This window comes from Bubalus kerabau, chromosome 1 (genome assembly GCF_029407905.1).
Source record: "Bubalus kerabau isolate K-KA32 ecotype Philippines breed swamp buffalo chromosome 1, PCC_UOA_SB_1v2, whole genome shotgun sequence".
Taxonomy (NCBI): Eukaryota; Metazoa; Chordata; class Mammalia; order Artiodactyla; family Bovidae; genus Bubalus; species Bubalus kerabau.
Window position 1 is genome coordinate 13,506,821 of NC_073624.1, and position 22,983 is coordinate 13,529,803.

The 22,983-nt window shown below is 50.6% G+C and overlaps 1 protein-coding gene and 1 non-coding gene across 2 annotated transcripts in view; both read right to left on the reverse strand.

The window, feature by feature from the left end:
* The window catches only part of TSPAN11 (tetraspanin 11), a 61,487-nt gene that overhangs the window by 30,425 nt on the left and 8,079 nt on the right, over positions 1–22,983 (reverse strand). The window contains exon 3 of the mRNA XM_055566061.1: positions 1,662–1,756. Within this exon, the coding sequence (XP_055422036.1) occupies positions 1,662–1,745 (84 nt within the window). The 5' untranslated portion in view covers positions 1,746–1,756. The remainder of the gene's footprint in view (positions 1–1,661; positions 1,757–22,983) is intronic.
* TRNAG-CCC (transfer RNA glycine (anticodon CCC)) lies at positions 2,310–2,382 on the reverse strand. The gene has a single exon. It is a non-coding gene; the product is annotated as a tRNA-Gly (tRNA).

The following is a 22,983-nucleotide window of genomic DNA, read 5'->3' on the forward strand; positions in this document are numbered from 1 at the left end:
ATAAAAGGTGCAAATAAAATGAGTTTATGGTTTGTTTCAGGAACTTTGCATTTAAACAGGTATCAGATTGTTCAACTTCTGAATAGATAGCATCACATGTCTCCTCTCCAAGACTCTTTGAAACCTTGCCTCAGTGTGTGCATCAAATCTTAACTGCTGCGCCAGGACCCTTCCCCATATAAAGCAATTTCATTTATCTGAGTGAAAGACCGAAAAGGCAGACACAGCCTATCTCTGCCTCTGCCTTTCCGAGATGCTTCCAAGACTGCATCTTTTGCCATGGTAACAAGGAAATCTAGCCCAGCCTCATCAGCAGGTTGATCTGGTGGCATTTGGGGCCTTCTACATCTCATGTATCCAAAATACTGCATTTATTGAGTGCCTTCTGTGTGCAGAGACGGAATCAAGCACTTTACATACAGACACCATTTCAGGGCATCTGTGAAACACACCAATAAAAGATAAACTGAGGCACATTCAAAATCTGAGGTTGATTTGAACAAAATCTGAGGTTGATTTGAATCTAGGCGGCGTCCCATCGAGCAGTTGAAAAGGAGCTCTTAGAGACGTATAACATGAAAGATTTTTCCAGGCAGGAGGGATGGGGAACAAGCACATTATTCAGGCAAAAATGCAGGTTTGTCACTGCAGAGCTAACTTTTGTTTAGCTGGGGATTCACCGGAAGGACTGATGCTGAAGCTGAAGCTCCAATACTTTGCCCACCTGATGCAAACAGCAGACTCACTGAAAAGACCCTGATGCTGGAAAGACTGAAGGCAGGAGGAGAAGGGGGCGACAGAGGATGAGATGGCTGGCCGGCATCACTGACTCAACGGACAAGAGTTTGAGCAAATTTCAGGAGACAATAAAGGACAGGGAAGCCTGGCATGCTGCAGTCCATGGGGTCGCAAAAAGAGTCGAATACGACTTACTGATGAACAACAACAGCCTCAGACAGCACAGATGAGCTGCTCACAGCAGAGCTGCCCACGCTGCCCACACCCTAGCCCTCCAGGTCCAGTGAGACCATCTCACAAAGTGATATACACACTCCAGTATCTGGCTACTTTGGGCACCTGATGGTATTCTGCTCCCAGTTACCCGGAGAGTTGTCTCAAGTGGACAGACTCCTCTGCTCCTAGAAGACCTAGTCTGGGCAGTTTCCTGGGGCGGGGTCACTATGAAGACCATTCCCCAAGCACAGAGGCATCCTGCCCCCTGCCCTGCTGTTCCCCACCCCACCCCAGGACTTGCATCTTTCTGCCTCGGGCCTGGAGAATGTGAGTCATAAGAGGCAAATGGGCTTCAAACACAAAGAAGCAGTTATTAGAAGCCGTCACACTTCCTGCCAGGCCCCGGGGCCTCGAGATATGGCTGGGAAGGCAGAGTGGACCCCGTGGGCTGAGGAGGCTGGGATACAAGCAAGGCCAAGCATCCTTCTCTCAGAGGCCATGACGCTGCCCACGCCAACCTGCGGACTGAGACTTTCATTCCCTCTCAGTAATAAATGCACACATTTGCTCTCAAGCAGGCAGAGTTTGCCCCTGAGTGGTCTTTGGAAAAGAAAAAAATCCATGCCAGAGTGATAACTCACAAAACAGCAAAGATGACTTGACTCACTCGGTGCTGGGGTAGCGGGGAGCGTGCTGGGGGCACTTACCCAGAAGAAGAAGTTAAAGACGAAGAGCAAATACTTCAGGTAGACGGTCAGCCAGTCATCCTGCTCCACCTTGTAGTGGGCCATGGCTGCTGGGCCTGCAAAGAAGACACATGCGTGGCCAGGGCGTCCAGAGAGGCAGCCTCACCAGCCCAGAGCCAGGCTCCCCAGTGAGGCTCCTTTCAAGGGGCTCCCAAGCCTGTCTGACCGGGGGCTCTGAGGTTGCGGGTGTGCAACCTGAGCAAAGAACAGAAAAACCCAGAGGCCATTGGACATACAATGGAGGTGACCCAGACAGAATTTTCTAGGCCTGTGGATCTTGGTTTGCCCCCTCTGACATAGGTCTAACCTGCAAGTCTTCCCACCAACTTTGCACCTTCCTGCTGTATTCTTTTTAAATAGGCTTTTCTGGTGGCTCAGACGGTAAAGAATCCGCCTGCAATGCAGGAGACCTGGGTTTGATCCCTGAGTCTGATCCCTGAGTCGGAAAGATCTCCCGGAGAAGGGAACAGCTACCCACTCCAGTATTCTAGCCTGGAGAATTCCATGGCTGTGCTGGGTCTTAGTGGTGATGTGTGGGATCTTTAGTTGTGACATGTGGGATCTTTAGCTGTGGCATGTGAGTTCTTGGTTGTGGTATGTAGGATCTAGTTCCCTGCCCAGGGATCGAACCTGGGCCCCCCGCAATGGGAGTGCAGAGTCTAAGCCACTGGACCACCAGGGAAGTCTCCAGTCCTGTTGTGCTCTTACCCTCTGCCCTGTCTCAGCAGGGTTGCCAGACACAAGTGCGTGAATGCACACAACACACACACACACACGAACACACTCAGTGCACCTGCTTGGCAGTGGAATCCTGCATCGTTTGAATAGGACCTTTGCACACGTAGGTGAGGCGTGAACTAACCAGAGCATCGTGCTCGGAAAGGGCCTCAATGATCCCCAGCCCACCTCGCCTGCCCCCAGCACATCGACTTTCCAAAGAAGGAAATGGGTCAGTGGGCTGAGTGGCTTGGCAGGAGGAAGACAAGAGCTCTGGAGCCCAGCTGGGTTCCAACCCTGATCTGTCACAGCCACGTGAGAATCTGGGTAGTTAGGGAACCTCTTGTCCTCCATGTCCTCATCTGGACAGGAGGAAATGATGACGATGCCTGCATGGCGGGATGTCTTGCAGACTCGATGGGATGGTCTCTGTGAGGGGCTGACCATAGTCCCCAGCACGGGGTAAATCTCGGTTGACTATTTTGATTACCTGGGGCAGGGATTAAAACCAGGATGCCAGCCGTAGAACTCCTAGTCTTTGCCCCAGAGCCATGCTCCCTCCCCTAGCCCTGATGCCCACTGGTGGGCTCCTTGGGCGCTGGCGTCAGTGAGATGAGAAAGTGAAGGGTCACTGTGCCCAGTGGTCTCATTCGCATCTAAGTTCCAACAGCAGCCTCTGTGGTTTCTCCTCGGGCTCCTCGTCTCCTGGGAATCCACACACACACACGCTAACACTCAACGTAGCTGCTCATTAAGGAATTGCCCCTTTAGGGGGACCTCTTTTATTCCAGACCCAGAGCAGCAAGGCCATGGTTCTGCCCACCCCTGTCTCCTTCTCCCCAGTTCCCACCACTGTCCGATTGGGCTCTTCCCCCACCGCCTTGCCCACTCTCGGTGACTGGTACCGGTCCGACCCAGATTATTTCCTCCACAGCCACTGCTCTGTGATTTATTTCAAGCTCAGGGGCTCCTGAGACAAGGCAAGAGAAAGAGAGAAAAGAAGAGGTGGCTGTCTTATTTGGGATTTCTATTTGCAGACCTCAAATAAGGTAATTTAAGACTTTGTCTTCTCGTTAAAAAAAGACAAAACCCATTTTCTTCCAATTTAGTCTGAGAGGTAGGGTGGCAGAAAAAGTACAGAAGGAGAAAAAAGGAAGCCCTATAAAAAAGTGGCTGGAGTTGGCTAGGCGACTGACCCGGGAGCTATTACAGAGTCATCATGCAGGTCACCAGGCGGGTCCCTAAGAAGGGACCCTCTGGGCCAGTGGGCTCGGCCTCTCCTGTCTGTATTCTCCTCTCCCTGTGTCTGGTCCTCCCCTCCCAGCCGGGGCCCACTGGATCCATGCACCAGAGCCTTCTCTTGACCTGCAAAGCGAGGTTTCAGGATACTCCGAAGGAAACTGTATTTTTAAGACTTCAGGCAGGTGACAGGATTTAACTAAAATCACACATTGCTAATGGCAAAGTTTCAGCTAATAGGGGTAGAGAAGACAGAACCGCAAGGGTCTGTGGAATGTCAGGGTCAGTAGAAACCTCTGGGCTCACTTAATCCAAACTTCTGCAGAAGAAATGAGGAAATTAACACACATCTGAGTTAAGTCACACATTTTAACATAACCTCTCTCAAGTCACATGGCTAATGGTTTCCTATCCTCCCTGTTGTGTGCTCCTTCCATGGGGCCCTACCATCTGTGGGGCCCTCTGCTGGGGGTGGCAGAGGTCCCCAGAGAAGTATCAGAAATAGTTTGGAGCCAGATGCCTGGATGTGAAATCTAGCCTTGTCATTTCCTGGCTGTGTGACATAGGGCAAGTTACTTAACCTCTCTGTGCAGCTAACACTGAGCATTTATCACGTGCCAAGCCCAGGACTAAGTGCTTTACACACATGATCTCGTTCTAGCTACCCAAAAGCCCTATGAAGTAGTAGTAATTGTTGTTCAGTCACTCAATCGTTCCTGACTCTTTGCAGGTCCATGGACTGCAGCACACCAGGCTTCCCTGTCCGGAACACCTCCTGGAATTTGCTTAAATTCATGTCCATTGAGTCGATGATGCCAGATGGATGAGATGGTATGAAATAGAGTGACTCTCATTTTGCTAGATAAACAAACTGAGGCTCTAACAGGTTAAATAACTCGTCCGAGTTACAGAGCAAATAAGTGGTAAAACCGTAACAGAACGAGGAGCTTCTGACTCGGCCCAAGCCCTCATCCACCATGCACTGCCGCTGGGACCAGAGCTGCCAGGGGAAGGGAGCTAGGAGGACCGAGGCTGCTGGCTTTCCTAACACTTCTGCCTCAGCCTTAGCACCAGAAGCCCCCATTTCAGTTGGGTACCTGGACACCTGGAGCAGATGACACTTCTCAGCCCCCCGCCCTGCTGGGTACTGCCAGGATTAACTGATGGCAGAGGGCACGGAAGCAGAAGCAGTGTATGCACCTTCTTAAAGTAACATTTTTGGGTGAACGTTTCCCGTGTGTTTGAGAAGGTAAACCCTGTCACCATGAGCTGCCACTGTTCTATAGCCATCAATTAGGTCAAACTTTCTAGTTGTGTTTTTTACAGCTTCAGTCTTACTGATTTTATGTCTGCTCGCTCTGCCGCTACTGCTGCTGCTAAGTCGCTTCAGTCGTGTCTGACTCTGCGCGACCCCATGGACTGCAGCCTACCAGGCTCCTCCGTCCATGGGATTTTCCAGGCAAGAGGACCGGAGTGGGGTGCCATTGCCTTCTCCGCTGCTTGCTCTACTAACTCTTAAAAAAGGTATATCAGACTCTCACTAGGACCATGAACTTATATATCTGTCTTCAACTCTGTTTATTGTTTTCTTTAAAACATTTTTTATTAAAATATAATTGATTTACAATGTTGTGTTAGTTTCAGGTGTATAGCAAAGTGATTCAACTATATATATAACAATACATAATATAGAATAATATTATATACTAATATATGTACTAATCTGAAAAAGAATACATATACATATATATGTATCAGTTCAGTTCAGTTGCTCAGTTGTGTCTGACTCTTTGCGACCCCATGACCTGCAGCATGCCAGGCCTCCCTGTCCATCACCAACTCACGGAGTCTACCCAAACCCATGTCCATTGAGTCGGTGATGCCATCCAACCATCTCATCCTCTGTCGTCCCCTTCTCCTCCTGCTCTCAATCTTTCCCAGCATCAGGATCTTTTCAAATGAGTCAGCTCTTCGCATCAGGTGTTCAGCTTCAGCATCAGTCCTTCCAATGAACACCCAGGGCTGATCTCCTTTAGGATGGACTGGTTGGATCTCCTTGCAGTCCAAGGGACTCTCAAGAGTCTTCTGCAACACCATAGTTCAAAAGCATCAATTCTTTGGAGCTCAGCTTTCTTTATAGTCCAACTCTCACATCCATACATGACCACTGGAAAAACCATAGCCTTGACTAGAAGGAACTTTGTTGGCAAAATAATGTCTTTGCTTTTTAATATGCTGTCTAGGTTGTATATACATATATATTCTTTTTCTATACATATATATTCTTTTTCAGATTATTTTCCATTATAGGTTATTGCAAGATATTGAGATAGTATATATATATATTTTTTTCTTTTTCAGGTTATTTTCCATTAGAGTTTATTATAAGATATTGAGCATAGTTCTCTTGCTATACAGTATGTCCTTGTTGGTTAACTCTGTTCATTTTTGCTTCATATATCTTGGCGTGTATATAGATTTGGTGTTGTGATATCATCCTGATGGATCAACCCCTTTATCATTAATAAATGCCACTCTTTATCTCTAGTAATCAGAAATATCCTAAAAGTAAGGCAAGACATGTCTCTTTTCACCTCTTCCTTCTTCTAGTAAGTTGGAATGCTAATGGAATGGCTGGAGCTCAAGCAGCCATTTTGAGCCATGAGCTGGAAACCATGAGTTGAAAAGAGTAGAGCAATCAGTTCAAAGAGCCTGGATCTCAGATGATTTTGGAGCTGCTACACCATCTGTGGGCTGTTCACCTCCAGACTTAGTTTATATGAGAGAACAAAAAAACTGATGGTTCTTTAAGGTATGTGTTTGAATATTCTATCACCCACAGCTAACTTCAGCCTGGTGTGGTGGATGGAGTGATAAGTACAAATGTCAGCCAGAGAATGCGAACAGGGTCACTGAGGATGGGCAGTAAGATGGGCTGTAATGCTGGGCACTGGTCACCAAGCTCTTCTAACTGTATACTTCATCACTAAAATGTTTTCAGCATACCCCATAAATATGTATATTTATTTATAAATTTTATTCATGGATTGTTGTCAATCTATATAGTAAATACCATCAAAGCTTAATTTTTTTTTTTTGTTTTTTTTTTTTTCAAGATGAAAGTAATTAAGAATCCTAAGTAGATTGTCTGTCTGCACTTTGAGGCCCACTGGTATGGGCTGTAAATGGAGGGATGAGAGGTGTACAGGCAGGTAGGGGTCAGACCACAGACAGCCAAGCCTTGGAACTTGGACTCACATCCTGAGAACTTCAGGAAAGTGCTCAGCAAGGGGGTCCATTGATGAGACCTGCATTTCAGAGAGAGTCCCAGGGCAGGGGCAGCACGGGGCTGGGGCTGCCTGAGTGCTTGGGGAGACCAGTTAAGCAGTTGGTACAGTTGAGGCTGGTGTCCAAGAGAAAGAGAGCAGGGTCTGAACGGGCCAGGGGCAGCGGGCTGGAGAGCAGGGGGCAGACACTGAAGGCAGGTGCACATACAGCCAGGAGGCAGCGGAGGAAAGATCCTGGGAGGAGGAAGTGGCCTTGGGGAGACTGATTCACAAGGGACTGGCCGAAGGAGAACAGGGGAGCCAGGGGTGGGCCACGGGGCCACGTGCTGCTGAGACAGCCAGTCCCAAGAGCCTGGCAGGTCTCACCTTTGCCAGAGCAGCATCAGCGGAGGATGCTGAGGGCTAGGGATCAGTACTGGGGGCGGGGAGGGAGTGGAGACCCAAGGTAGGTATTTTCAAATGAGAAGGCGGGGGAAGCAGCTAGAAGGCCTAGGTAAGGTGGAGAAGCATTTCTGACTTTGTAAGAAAGGCTGATTTGCATGTTTATCTCGCAGGGAAAGACCTCACAGCCACCACTAAACCCTCCTGGCTAGTGACCAGGGGTGGGGGCGGGCTGAAGGTGGGGGGGGGCAGGCCCAGTGGTTCCAGATGGGCCCTGCAGGCAGCCGGCTTAGAGCACTCTCCTCCCTGCCCTCCTTTCTCCCCGCTTTCTTCAGCCCTCCCCTGTGATTAAGACCATCTCCTCGGCAGTAATAGGGGTGGGGATGGGAATGGCGGCAGTAGCCCCTGGAGAGGAAAGCAAACCCCAGCTGCCTGATAGACTTTCTCCTGCCCCCCTGCCCCCCTGCACCCCCGTCCTCAGCCCCCAGTGACTGGAGGAGCCGGGCTTCGGATCATCTTCCAGAACCATTTCCCCTTGAGCTCCAAGGAGTGTCTCGTGATTTCTCAGAAACAGACTCATCTTCTTAAGTGGGTTTCATTGGGTGGGCAGGAATCAATGGGAGGACGCTCCTCTAAGGGGTATGAGATAGACAGTGGTGGGGGAGGCAGGCGGGGCAGAGACCCCCCTCCCCTCAGGGGATGATAGTCAAGTGTGTCACAGGATCCCAGAAAATCCTGTGGGTATGAGGAGGTGACCCTGCCTCCTTGACCCTCGCTCCTGGTGGCTCAGACAGTAAAGAATCCGCCTGTCAGTACAGGAGACCTGGGTTTGATCCCTGGGTCGGGAAGATCCCCTGGAGAAGGGAAAGGCAACTCACTCCAGTATTATTGCCTGGAGAATTCCACGGACAGAAGAGCCTGGCGGGCCCCAGTTCATGGGGTCACAAAGAGCCGGGCACGAATCAGCAAATGAACAACAACAACACAATAATACACTGTCTATAACACACTCTCTGCTCCCAGGGTCTCACCAACCCCTTATTCTCTGATGCTCCTGTGAGCCCTAGCTCAGGCTGGAGGTGCCCTGAGCCTCCATCTCTCAAGTGGAGAGATCCCATACTTGGGGTGTAGGGGAAGCTTGGTGATTCTAAAATAAAAACGAAGCCAGTATATTTGCTGTGGAAAAATCAGCTCCACCCTCTCCATCAGTTAAATAAGTGCCACTTTCCTGCTCTGGGTTCTTGCTCAACAAAAGGTCAGGCCTGCGTGATGGTCAAACAGTTGGAAAGGAAAAAACAGACTAAGTGGTTTAACGTGTAACCGAATACAGGCTTGGAATGAACCCTGGCTGCAGCCGCTGCGTGTGTGGTCTTTCTTCACCCTCTTCCCTCTCTGTTTCACTTCCACATGCCTGACCTAGTCCTGGTGGGTGGACCGTCCCTCTGAAGGGGTCCGAGAAGTGGAGCTCCCTCAGGCCTCCAAGAGGGACAGTTGGTCAGAACCCAGCATTCCTGACTTGGCCCCTTTGAGAACTGGGAAAGCTGAGCCCCGGGGTGGGCTGGGGGGGTCACACTGTGGCCAAGGTCACACTGCAGATTAACGGCAGGACAGAGAGCTGGACTTCTGGCTCCATGGCCACCAAGAGGATTAGGATTGGCTGATATGCTTATCCTCATCATGAACTTTTGCTAAAATGCTAATAGGTGCTTAGGGGCTTCCCAGATGGCGCAGAGGTTAAGAATCTGCCTGCCAATGCAGGAGACGTGGGTTCGACCCTTGGGTTGTGAAGATCCCCTGGAGAAGGGAATGGCTACCCACTCCAGTATGCTTGCCTGGAGAATCCCATAGACAGAAGAGCCTGGTGGGCTACAGTCCACGGGGTCACAAAGAGTCGGACATGACTGAGTGAGTACAACGACAACACGTGGTAAGCACTGCACTGAGCGCTGTAGGCGCACTAACTGATTTAACACCGAAGACAGCCACGAGACGATTGTCACCCTTTTACTGGGGAGGAAACCGAGGCAGAGTGAGAAAGTGGAGAGGGATGTGAGGGTGGGAGCAGATGTTCACTGGTCTTTGGAAAGGTCTAGTTTCGGCCTCTTGTAACTGCTTCCAGCTTGGTGGTCTCTAGTTGAAGCTGAATGAAGGGGTCTTCGCCGGGCATAGACCCCAGATGGGGACTGCAGGAGGGGGCGGGGCCAATGTTCTCTGATCCTGGCAGGATCCTGGGTCAGGAGTGCCACCAAGACCCCAAATGCCTGGGGACCCTGCAGGGGACCATGCCCTTCTCCCTGCTCTTCTATCTCCTTGACCTCAAGGCTGAGGATCGGGAGCTGTGAGCGCTACAGCAAGACTGCGGCTGGCCTGGGGGCTCTGGGTGACCGCTGGCTTGTTCTGTTACATCATCGTGTTTACTGTGGGCAGGTAGAGATGCAGGTGACTCTTCTGGACCACACATAGGTTCAAATGCTACTTAGAGCATCATGTGGATGGTGCCAGAGGTGAAACTTGAATTAAAATCCCAACACCAAGAACTCTTAGTCTTAATCCCCAGAGACACATATTTCCCTAAGTATGGGGCTATTTTTTTTTTTTTTTTTACTTCATGTGCAAGTACCAATGTGTATTCAGTGGATTAGTCGGGGCTGCGCTCAAAACGTAAAGCAGGTGGTTTGTCTGCCTTCTGAGTCTCTGCAGCGATACGTACACAGTCTTGGAGGTTCTGCCTGTAGGTGAGTATCACTCTTTGTTGTTTTTACTGAGTCCGTCTCTAAAAAAAAAATCGTTGTCTGAACCCAGGAAATGAGGACTTCCCTAGCGCTTATGGTAGGAATCAGTGAACAGGGAGGACCTCCCTGGTGGCTCAGTGGTAAAGAATCCGCCTGCCAAAGCACAGGCTCGATCCCTGATGCAGGAAGATCCCACATGCCTCGGAGCAACTAAGCCCATGCCCCACAAATACTGAGCCTGTGCTCTAGAACCTGGGAGCCACGACTACTGAGCCCATGTGCCACAATTACTGAAGCCTGAGCACCCTAGAGCCCGGACTCTGCAACAAAAGAGGCCACTGCAACGAGAAGCCCAAGCACCACAACCCACAACTAGAGAAAAGCCCTTGCAGGAGCAAAGATGCAGCACAGTCAAAAAAAAAAAAAAAAAAAATAAGAATCATCGAACAAGCAAAAACAGTATTAGTTGGCGGACTAGAAGATGCTGGTGTGAATATCAGCTTTCACCTATGACTGTGTGACCCTGGGCAGGTCCTAGGCCCTCTCAGGCCTCAGCTTCCTTATCTGTGAAATGGGGCTGATGCTGGTCCGGCTTTGTCTCCTTTGCAGGGTGGTCATGGGGATCATATGAGCGGAAGAATTTACAAGAACTGTGTGTTATATGATGACAACTTCAGTGCCATGCCAGGGTGAAGGGATTATTACAACCAACGCCCTAAGAGAAACAAGGCATGGGTAACCTGATAGAAAACGTCAACCAGAGGCTGTGTATCTGACAGCTGGAAATACAGGCTCACGGCCTCTGCACCTAAGCCCACTGCCCACTAGTGGGGGTCACGTCAATGGCCATGACAGGAGACCTTGTCCTTAACTGACCAGGAAGAATGCACCTGCAGAAAATCAATACCTTACTTCAACAGAGCTGATTGGTCCAGACATGACAGTCATTTAAAAGAAGGGAGCATAAATATTGATAATATTTAACTAAGGCTACTACTAAGATGAGCCTCTAAGTCATGAGAGTCTATCAACTAACCTGTGGTGGAAGCAGGCAGGGTAAGAATGATAAAGAATTATACTCTCTATAGATTACAAGAAAATCGATTTGAGCTTATACATTGAAAGGCAACTGAGCTTTAAAGGGGATGTTTACTGAGGATTATACTAGAAATAGTATGGTTGATACCAGTAAAGAGCTCCTTACGTCTCTATCAACCATGTTTAATATGAACCTACAAAATACGTATTTGGACATTATTTTTCCTAGACTTCCCCTTCTTATCTTTCATCAGCATCTCTATATCTAAGCTCTCTTTCACCCAAATATGTTTCTATGAGCAATTTTTGTACAACCTCCTGATGGATGGGTTGGTCTCAGTTTTCATTTGAAAGGCTTCCAAACTGACATGGGTCATCTGAAATTTTGCAGTTTGTAAGGACATTCTGCTTAAAAGTGTGACCAAAAATCCATTTTTTCCTATACTTTTTAATACCCTTCTCTTAAAAGGTAGATATAGTTGAGTGTTATCACTCATTTGTATTTTAGTGCGAATTTGCTAATCGGATGATTTCCTGTTTTACCAAATTTTAAAGTTGAAGCTCGATAAATATATAGTAAAGTGTAGAGATCTTAAGTGTATAGCTTGATGATCTTTTTCAAAGTGAATAGATTCATTTTAAGGCTATGTATTTCCCTCTGAGTACTGTGTTGGCTGCTTTCTGCACATTTTAATTTGTCATATTTTGACTATACATTTCAAAGTATTTTCTAATCTCCACTGCCATTTCTTTTCTGATCCAGGATTATTCAAGTGTTGCTTGATTTTTCAAACATTTGGAGAATGTTTTAGTTGTGATTTTTGCCGATTTCTGGCTTGACTCTACTGTGGCTTGAGAATATGCTCTGTATCATCTTAGTCCTTTGAAATTTGTTGAGACTTGCTTTATGGCCCAGAAAAATCATTTCCTTTAGTGAATGTTCCATGTGTGTCGAAAAGAGTGTGTACTTCTCAGTTTTGTTAATTTCGTTTTTAAAACATATATTGCTACTGAAAAAGAAGGGGGGAAAGGGCAAGGGTTTTGGTGAACTTTAAGCACCTCATCTTCATTCTCAACACAGGAAGATGCTGTGAATGGAACACCCTCTGTGAGGTGGAAGAAGGGGCTCCAAGGCAGGGCTGCAGCCTGGGGGACCCATGGGTGGGGCTCCATGGGACAGTGTGGCAAGGCCTCTGTCATCAAAGTAGGGCTAATGAGGTCATTAAGCCCAGAAAGGGACAGCTATCACCCCTACTGATTCCCTCCGTAACCCTTCTGTCCCTGTGCAGGATGTAAGAAGGACTAGCCTTGGCATCTAGAGACCTGGGTTCTGGTCCCATTTCTGTTTCTAACTCGCTCTGTGTCTGTGGGCCTTGATTAGGTGGAGCTAGTGGTAAAGAACCCACCTGCCAATGCATAAGAGATGCAGGTTCGATCCTTGGGTCAGGAAGACCTCCTGGAGAAGGAAATGGCAATCCACTCCAGTATTCTTGCCTGGAAAATCCCATGGACGGAAGAGCCTGTAGGGCCACAGTCCATGGGGTTGCAGAGAGTCAGACACGACTGAAGCAACTTAGCACATAAAAGTACAATGACTCTGTATCCCTTACTGAGGTGGGTAAGGCTGCGTCTCTTGTCTAGGACTTACTGCTGGCATGTAATTTCTGCCTCACCTAAGGCTCCGTGTGTATGATTGTGTGCTTACACATAACAAGGGCCAATATTACTGATCCCGTACCACCTGTCAGGTATGGTCCCAAGCCCTTTGGAAGTGTCCCCTCTTTTAATTCTCACAGTAACCCCATGAGTAGGCATAGGCATTACTCCACGTGACAGAAGAAGAAAGGGAGAGAGACGAGACAGATTCTGCCCAGGCCAGTCTGTCAGTAAGCAGGGGATGGAATTCAGAGTCACGCAGTCTGGCTTCAAAGTGGACTCTCCTTGGGGGCCCATATGTTCCAGTTTGCCCACCCAAGGCCAGTTTCTTCGGACAGTCCTGGTTCACACCTATTGCCTTGACATGAAGATTGGCAGTACTCTTTTCACTTAAAAAAAAATCCCGACGTGGGTGTTCAGTCCCGGCTCTTCACCCCTATCTTACATTGTGTGTCAACAACGTTCAACATTCCTCGAGCCCCCGACTCTTTCTGGCTCATCCCCTCCACACGCTGTAGATTTCTCCAGCCCACAGGCTCTGACATCCAGACTCACCAACGCCACAGAGAAGCACAAAGTATTTCCCGCAACCACAGCGCTGGCTAAGATTTGAGCTAAGTCTGTATCCTGAACATGCTCCTGGCACCCAATGCATCACTGGGTGGGGAGTGAATGGATGAATGAACATATGCACCAAAGAGCCACGTGAAAGTCTGTACCTGCGAAAGTTACAGAACTATGTCTCACAAGTTCCCCAGGATACCTGGGTCAAAGGTGATGAAAAGAGAGAAGCAAAACTTATGTCACCCTTTGTGCGCCCTGACGCACACGAGTGTGGAAGGCATTTTGCACCGATGGTTCAGTACCGGCCCAGCACCTCCCGCCGGGCCTCCCGGGACGTCCCGCCCGAGCCACCGGGTGCTTCCTCCCTCCTCTCTAGGCCCACCCTCTCCTTTCCCTCATCTTTCAACGCCAGCCCCAGCTGAGAAACACAGTCCCAGATCCACGGTGCATCAAAATAGAAAACCTTTCTGAAAATAATCCAAACGCAGCACGAAAGGGACCAGGGACCGGGACATACCCCCAGGGGGAGATACCTGGACATACAGGTGCTCCCTAGAGGAGGCCGACCTCAGATGAAACCACAGGTGTTGAGAATGGACGTGCATCAGCTCCTCTCCAACCCCCACGTGCCCTCTTTTCCCTGCACTGGCTTCAGCCCTTGGGGGTGGATCCCCGGCCGAGGCTAGGAAGGCCCACAGCCCTGAGGGCCGCCCAGGGGGCTCCCAGGCTGACAAACCCTCAAGCTTCCTCTCCCTCCTACTGCCGGAGGCAGTGGTGGCTGAGCTGTTAGAGGTGCGCTGAGCTGGGAAGTAGCTCATTAAATAAACAAATGCCAGCTCCGAAGGAGGCAGGTCATCCTGCTCTGTTACAGAAACGGAAGCTTTCCTAGTCACGGAGACGAGCTGTTTTAGGGCCCAGAGAAACCATCTCCAGCCCCAGCGCCTCTCCCAGAGTCTGGCCAGCAGTCCGAACCGCAGCCCCCTCTAGCTTTGGCCCTCGGCAGGGCCCGGCCTTCAGCGGTCTTGACGGTTCAGCGAAGCAGGTGCCATCACGTCTATTTCATAAACGAGGAGGCTGAGGCTTCCCCCCACACACCCAGGAACCAGGTCCTGGGGTCAGGGACATCAAAGTCCAGGCCCCTTGGGTCTGGGTTTTCCTCAGGCTTTGAGGGGAGGGGAGGAGTCGCCTCCATGCAGAGTTCACTGCCCTGTCCAGGCTTGGCCCCCGGAGCCTGGACACACCTCCTGAGAAGCCTCATGCAGCGAGGATGGAGGCTCACAGGGGGCCTTTCAGGGTGGGTTCAGGGTCTGTAGGGCAAGCAGCAGCGGAAGCAGAAGCCCCCAGAGCTCAGGCTGTGAGGCTCTGCAGAGGGGAGTATGGGGGTGGGATACAGCCAGGCGTCTGGCCCCCTACCCCCTCCACTCACCTCAAAGTCACTTCTAGTTGCCAAAGCCAGAGGCAGTGTCTCAAACCCGTCCTTCTTCAGCTCTGCTGCCTTTGAAACCACCCATCTCACCTTCCCCTGGAAGCTCACTCTCTGCTGCTGAGTTCAGGACTCCTCTGTCTCCTGATCCCTCTCCTGGCTCTCCTTAACCCACCTGCCACGAACCCACTCCTTCTGTACCTCTCACTGCCCACATCCTGCCACAAACCCACCCACATCTCTGGCTGCAGTGGGCTTCTCACTGCTCCTGTATCTGTTTTCCCGTCTGAGAGGAACTCATTAATCTATGAATTCATGGAACCTCACTGTGTGATGCGCCAGGTGCTGGGATGAAAGACGAGAGGTGACTGAGACAGCCCCGACCTCGCAGAGACCACAGCTGGGGAGTCAGACACATGGGCATCACTTCCGCACCATGCACAAGGCTCAGACAGAAACGTGTGCACGGGGTGCCGAGGAGGGAGCCCCGGAAGAGTGCTCAGGATGAGCGGGAATTTAGCAGAGAAGGAGCAAAGCAGGTCTATGCCAGGCTCAAAACTGGCCTTTATTCTGAAAGCATGGGGACACCACTGACTCAGGGGATGACAGGATTAGAGTCACTACTTAGGAGGTTAAATTAAGTAAACCCAAATGGTTAAGCAAGTTATAAAGCAGAGCCTGGGGTTGGGGATGAGTATTCGCTTAAGCGAATTCTCAAAATCACCGATGGGCCCCGGTATGTGTTTTGTTGACTTCTGGTGGCTCTGTAAGGTCAGGATAGAGCCTGTGGTACTAGGAAGGCCAGTTCAGTTCAGTCGCTCAGTCATGTCCAACTCTTTGCAACCCCATGAACTGCAGCACACCAGGCTTCCCTATCTATCACCAGCTCCTGGAGCTTACTCTAACTCACGTCCATTAAATCGGTGATGCCATCCAACCATCTGATCCTCTGTCGTCTGCTTCTCCTCCCGCCTTCAATCTTTCCCAGCATCAGGGTCTTTTCCAATGAGTCAGTTCTTTGCATCAGGTGGCCAAAAGATTGGAGTTTCAGCTTCAGCTTGAGTCCTTCCAATGAACATTAGTACTGATTTCCTTTAGGATTGACTGGTTGATCTCCTTGCAGTCCAAGAGACAATCAAGAATCTTTTCCAACACCACAGTTCAAAAGCATCATTTCTTGGGGGCTCAGCTTTCTTTATGGTCCAACTCTCACCTCCAAGGGCTGGCCATCTCAGCCAACATCGGTCCCAGGCAGCAGCCTAGGCTGCCCACCCGCATGGGTGAACCAAGCCAGGGGAGGAGAGGAGGCTGGTGGTGAGACGTGGGACCCTGAACCCACCAGGGAAAATCATTGCTGCTCCGAACTAACACCACAGGGTTTTAACTCTGATGCACTGGGTCTCAAACGCACCTTTAAAGAACAAAGCATTGCCATCAAATGTACTTACTGCTCCCACTAAAACCAGCTTAATTATAGTGAAGAATACAGTCTATAATCTTTCCCACACTCACAGATGGATCTATATTATAATTTTCCTGATCTTCTTGAATGAATGGATTGCACTTTCCACCTAGAAAGAGCTGCTCTTTTCATCATGCACATGGAGGCTTGTGTGTGAGGCCTTGTTGGGGGCAGGGAGCTACTTGGTCATCATCCCCAGGGAAGGGGGGCGCTCAGCTCAGGAGGGGATTTGGGTGGGAGAGCGTGGGCCCTGGACCCCAGGCGAGGAACAGGCACTGAGGGTGGTCTTCCCTTCCCATGATTCCCAAAGAGAATGATGCTCGGAATGGCTAATGGACATGGCATGGTGTTACAGAGGCACTGCAGGCGGGGGAGGGCCCAGGTGTCCGGGTGTCTAATTTGGGGCAGCCCTTCCTACCTGCCAGCACCTTGGGGAGGTCACTGCCCTCTGTGTACCTCAGTCTCTTTATCTGCATAGGAGGACGTTGTTGTTCTAGCAGGACATTCTTTTAGGTAAATTTTCCTGTAGAACCTCAACATATGAAACAGATAAAGTGTGGCTCCTCTGGCAGAGGGGGTGTGTTAAGCCCCTTCCCCACATTCAAGTCCACTCGATCCCTGTCTCCCCTCTCCTACACACCAGAAAGCGGGAAGCACAGAGAAACCCACTCTAGCTCTGTCTGAGGCCAAGATGCAGGCGTGAGCTTCCTTATTCTCTAATGGTACCATCACCCAGCACTAGGGATTGTGGGTTTGCATCCCACCTGGGTTGCACGGGGATTCGTTTTGGAGAAGGAAATGGCAACCCACTCCAGTATTCTTGCCTGGAGAATCCCATGGACGGAGGAGCCTGGTGGGTGACAGTCCATGGGGTGGCAGAGTCGGATACGACTGAGCGACTAAAGAACAGCAGCAGCGACACGGCACTGTCCACGGTCGATGAGCCAGGGGAGAGCCAGGGGTCTGCATTCCAGGAGTCTGCACCATACGCCCAGGAGATATTTTTCGAACTGAAAGGGACCTCCATGATCATCTGAGAAGCCCGTCATCTGATAGATGGTTTGGGTTGTGCTGAGATTCCCTGGTGGCTCAGACAGGAAAGAATCTGCCTGCAATGCAGGAGACCTGGGTTCTATCTCTGGGTCGGGAGGATCCCCTAGCGAAGGGAATGGCAGCCCTCTCCAATATTGTTGCCTGGAGAATCCCATGGACCGAGGACCCTGGGGGCTACAGTCCATGGGGTCGCAAAGGGTCAGACACGACGAGCGACTGTCATTTCACTTTCAGCTTGTGCGGTCCTCCTTGGCCTCAGCCCCATCCTGCTTTTTCTTTCATTTTTTATTGTGACAACGTAAAATCTACTGCTGCACCATCTCAGGCCACCTGCACAGACAAGGGGAGTAATAAAGCCAAGGGTGAGCAATTCTCACGATAACTACGAGGTCGGCATTCTTAGGACTCCCAACCCCACAGACAAGCAGTCACTCAAGGACATACAGCTCAGTCTAAATACAAATCCACCTCCTCGCCCACTCCCCGCATGCTCCCCCATCTCCCAGAGCCTGGCAGGTCATCCTGCCCAGCTCCTGGTGCCTGCCTCCCTGGAGCACGTCCTAGTTTGGGTCTGGCCAGGCTGGTTCATGAGCCCAGCTATTCTCTGGTTTCAGCATCAGGCTTCTCTGATATCTGCTCAGCTTTTAGCTGCTGATCACAGCACCTCTGCCCAGGAGGCCTCTGGCCAGTGCAGCCTTGCTCGGTGCCCTCGGCGGGGGCCTGGGGACCCCAGGCCAGGAGGACTGGCCTCTTCCCTCTCCCCACAGTGGCTCCCAGCACGTCTGACTCGCACTGTCCCGACCTTGGACTCAGCCGGTAGACTGCGCCTGGGCTGGGTCTTAGGAAGCTGCACTGGGACCTCAGGAGTCTGGAGCCACGGTGACCAGGGCCGGGCAAAAAGGCTGACCGCCACACACAGGCCCAGAGGAGGCGGTGGTCAGAGACGCCAGCTGGTCAGCTCTGGTCCAGCCCCTCTGGCACAGGGTAGGCTGGGAGCATCTGAAGCAGGTCTTCCCACAAGTCTGCCACCCACCCATCCACCCATCAGTGGTTCAGCCGACATCTGGGTGCTAGTGCCTTGGAGAACTCACAGACGGTCAGAAGGGCTGGGTGAATATGGCCCCGAAAGTGGAGGGAAAACCCCACACCCTCCCAGTGATCCAGGCAGAAGTGGGGAACACTGGGTCTACGGGGCTCCCAAGCTTGGATTCGAGGCTTAGACCGGAACTGGAGGAACTCAGGGTGGCGCTGTTCTTGGAGGCTGGGGTGGGAGGAGGTGTTTCCTCCGTTGTGGGTATTGAGCAGGGAAGGGGTGTAAGATACACTCATAGCCTGGAGGGTGCAGGAGGCACTCGGGTCCCCCGGCAACAATGGTCCCAGCTCTCAGACTCAACAAGGACTCGCCACCAGGCTTGACTCGGGGACCCAAATCTTCAGACAAAGATGCCCCACAACACTGCTCCTACCCCTCTTGTCCCAGTGTGGTTCTCTGATGTTTGGCTTGGGCTGTCACACACATGTCATCCTGACCAGTGGTGTGACCTTGGGTAGGTCATCTAAGTACCTAAGCCAGTTTCCCCCTCCATCCTGTAAGGGCGAGAGAGTGAGGACCCCCGAGAGAGTGACCATGAAGACCAGGAAGTGTGGCTAACATGCAGCCTGCCCCCACCCCATTCCCATCACACCAGCAGCAGCAGCGCCTCCATCGAGGGGACCATGGTGGTTTGGACGCTCTGTGGCTCTAAGGGACCAGTCAGACTGCAGGAGGGATGCTGGGGGTGGGGGGGTGACTCAGAGCCCTTCAGTATCATGCACAGGACGTCATGCTGATGGACATTCACAACCCCGCCCCCCCACCCCCCGGCAGTGAGAAAGGTACAGACACTCCTTTCCAGGCACCAGGAAATTAAAAAAAAAAAAGCCCCGAATGACACAATAACTCATCTCCGTTCCCAGAGAGGAGGATTGGCGCAATTCCTCATTTGGTTTCAAAATAGGGCCCGCACTATGTCTGGTACAGGACACTGTGGCCTGGCAGTAAGGCTTTGGAAGACCATTGCTTCCAAGGAGTTAGATATATAATTTGGAGGCCCCCAGATTTGTGGGGGAAAATGTTGCCATTTACCTGTGGGGGTCCCATAAGTTTCAGCACATCCCCAAAGGGGTTTATGACTTTCTTCACAATAGGTTCAGGTGCCTGTTTTGGGTGGGTACAGACAAGACCTGGACTGTGAACTCATGCAGGAAGGGCCTGCTTTAGATACAGGCTCAGAGACCCCAGGGAAGCAGCAGAGGCCGAGCTGGGGAGGAAGCCAGGTGTCCCGGGTCTCCAGACCTCCCCCCACTTCAGCTCACTCTCTGCCACAGCACAGCGACTGTGGATCTGTACATGTGTGTATGCAAGGCGGCGAGAGAGGACACTCATGCATCCGATTCTAAACTCCAATTTTCATTTTGGGACTCGGATGTAAATCTGCTAGGTATTAAGTCCAGGAGATGATGTAATTTATTGAAGAGCGTTTGGAAGCTGCTAAGCTCCCTGATAAATAAATCATGTTTCTTCATCCCCAGGTCTGTGAAAATGCATCTTCTAGGGACTTCCATCATCCCCCATCTTGCCCCCCCACCAAAGTATTAGAATCTCCCCTGCAGGAGAGCCAAGCATACAGAAACCTGTCTCTTTGGAGATGCTTGACCTTTCTGGGCCAAGAAATAGCACACTCATTTGGCAACCAGCCAGCAACCCCTGTACCGTCACCCTAATTCTTTCCAAAAGAGCTTGAGTTTCATGAGTTACAGAGGGAGGATGTTATAGAAACGGACTTGGCATCAGAATACCCTAGCTATTGCCCACATTGGCTCCCGAATCGGTGCCAGTTACATCATCACCAGGAGCATCATTATCCATTGTTCCCAAGGTTTGGAAAGCTGTCTGCAGATCCCAGGTCCAGAAGATGGAGAAATCACTTAGAAATCACCTCATCCCCATATGTTGGCCAGGGAAACCAGCTCTTTATTCTCACCAGGTAAGACTGGGAAGAGCTGGGACACAAACCTGTATTTCTGGTCTTCAGTCCTGGTTTGGGAGTGGGGGGGTGGGGCGTGATGCTGTAGACTCACAGGGCTGCCCCCACGGTCATGATCCCTAGACTCTCGTTGCCTCTGGCTGTAACCAAGCCCACTAACACCAGGACATCAGAAGCTAGGGAGGGTCTAGTACTTTGGAGATGTGAACACTCTAAAATGATGCCTCATTACTACTCATGCTGATGATACATAAAATCTGCCTACCAGTCTGGCTATTAATTTTCTAAATGAGGAAGGAAGAATGGAAGGACCCAGCCAGCTCCGCAGGGAGCAATTGCATTCCTGACAACCCAGATGGAGTCTTTCTTTCTGGTCTCCCATGCGCCTCTGATCCTTGAATTCTTTCTAAGATGGCACATCAGAGATGCAAGCCTTCGGAGGGAGCAGGCTCACCCTTCCAAGGACACCCAGGATACTGGGCAAGGCTTGGGAGAACTGGGAAGGAAATAACTGGTTTCCATGTCCACAGGCTCACCAGCTTAGATTTATTGAAATGCTGCATACCGCCTGATCGTGGGCAAGCTTTCCCTCCACCCCCACCAATGCTGAGGTTAGACATCCTGGGACTGGGGGAAGCCTTGAACTTTGTGCCTCAGAATCCACAGCTGTAAAATGGGGATAACTGCATCATCATGATGGTAGGAGATGACATAGGCTAAGCCCTCACATGGGCTTCCCAGGGGGCTCAGTGGTAAAGACCCCACCTTTCAATGCAGAAGAGATAGGTTCCATTCCTGGGTCAGGAAGGTCCCCTGGAGGAGGAAATGGCAACCCACTACAGTATTCTTGCCCAGAGAATTTCATGGACAGAGGAGCCTGGCAGGCTACAGTCCACAGGGTTGCAAGGAGTCAGACATGACTTGGTGACTGAGCATGCATGCACACCTCACATGGTGCTTGGCACACAGCAGGATATCAATAGGTTCAAGTCCCTATGACGTTCTGGTCAGCGTGCCATGTGCTACATCACTGCAGGGCCAGCAACTGGTTGAAGTACCCTGGGTGGGAGTGGTCTGTCTACCTTTGAGGGATGCCAAGAAAACAGAATTCACACTCGGTCATGACGTGAAGGTCTGCAATACAGCTTTCCGACTCCCCAGGCATGTACAATGTTTTTATCGATGATTTCAAGGTGGTTTAGAAGTGTGCTTAAATCTTTGCATTTACCAAACGCGCACCTTCCAAAAGGTGTACTAAAAGACAGACATACACATAGTCGTGAAAAATAGAGCCCAAAGCTAACATTGATATTCATGGTAACATTGATTAAGGATAACATTATTGTTGGGACTTCCCTGGTGGTACAGACTCAGCTCTTTCAATGCAGGGGATGATGGTTAGAGCAATGGTCAGGAATCTAAGATTCTACATGCCATGTGCTACAACGAAAAATTTAAAACAAAAATTTTAAGGGATACCATTATTGCTGTCGATGGTGGTATTGTTCTAGTCCCAAGATCTGCTTCCTGCAACTCATGTCACTTCCTAGGGCCCTGTGCTTAGTCGCCCAGTTGTGTCAGACTCTTTGCGACCCCACGGACTGTAGCCCACCAGGCTCCTCTGTCCGTGGAATTTCCCAGGCAAGAATAGTGGAGTGGGTTGCCATTTCCTTCTCCAGGGGATCTTCCTGACCCAGGGATCAAACTAGTGTCTCTGAACTAGTGTCTCCTGGGGCCTTGGTTGTGTATTAAGCAATGATTACAGTTACGTGCAGCCTTGGAAGAGTCTTCGAGGCCTCGCTGTTCCACCCTTCTCCACCTAACCATCCATGACGTTTGCCTGCAAACAAGAAGCTTTAGGTTTGAAAGGCCAAGGCTAAGAGAGACAGTGGTCTCTGACTTGAGGTGCATCAGAATCCCTTGGAGGGCTTGTTAAAATGCGGTTTACTATCCCCGCCCAAGAGTTCTTGAGCTGGCAGGTCAAGAGGGCCAGAATGCTGCATCTCTAACCAGCTGGAGGAGGCCGAGATCTCCCTTTGAGAACTGCTGCCCCAGGGCAGTGCTTTTCAACCTGAGTTGCACTGAACGTTGGGATCTCAGAGCGGGGACGCCCTGGGTGCGCTGAGCTGTCCACGGCCTCAGCCTGGGGTTCACTGTTAGTGCCCAGCGCTCTGTCTTTGCACAGGACCAGTTGAAACATTTCAGGCTTTGTGGGCCTCTGGCCTCCGCTGTATATTCTTTGTGTTTTGCTTGTTTTGGCCCTTTAAACAGGTAAAAATCACCCTCAGCTTGCTGGTCATCCAAAAACGGTGTGCAGAGCCCTGGAGGACAGCCAGTTATGCAACTATTAAATCTAATGATGGAAACAGCGACTCACAATCAGCATTAATCACACAGTAAATGAAAACCAAGGTAGAAGGCAGACTGAGTCAAAGGAACGGAAGGTACCCTGTAAACGCGGCTTCTCCCGCTCACCTTTCCCTTCTCATCCTCACTGTTTCCGCTAACACAGTGTTCCTTCTCCATTAAAGAGGGGGCAGGCTTCCTTTCACCCTCCTCCTCCGGCTCAGGGTGCCACTACCTGCTTCCTACAATGTGCTTGGAACTTTCCGTTTCCAGTCACTGAAAAGCCCTCAGTGATCTGCTCAGAGCTGCCAGCAAGTGCTAATTGCTTTCTGAACATTTATTTCTCTCCCTGTGCTTCT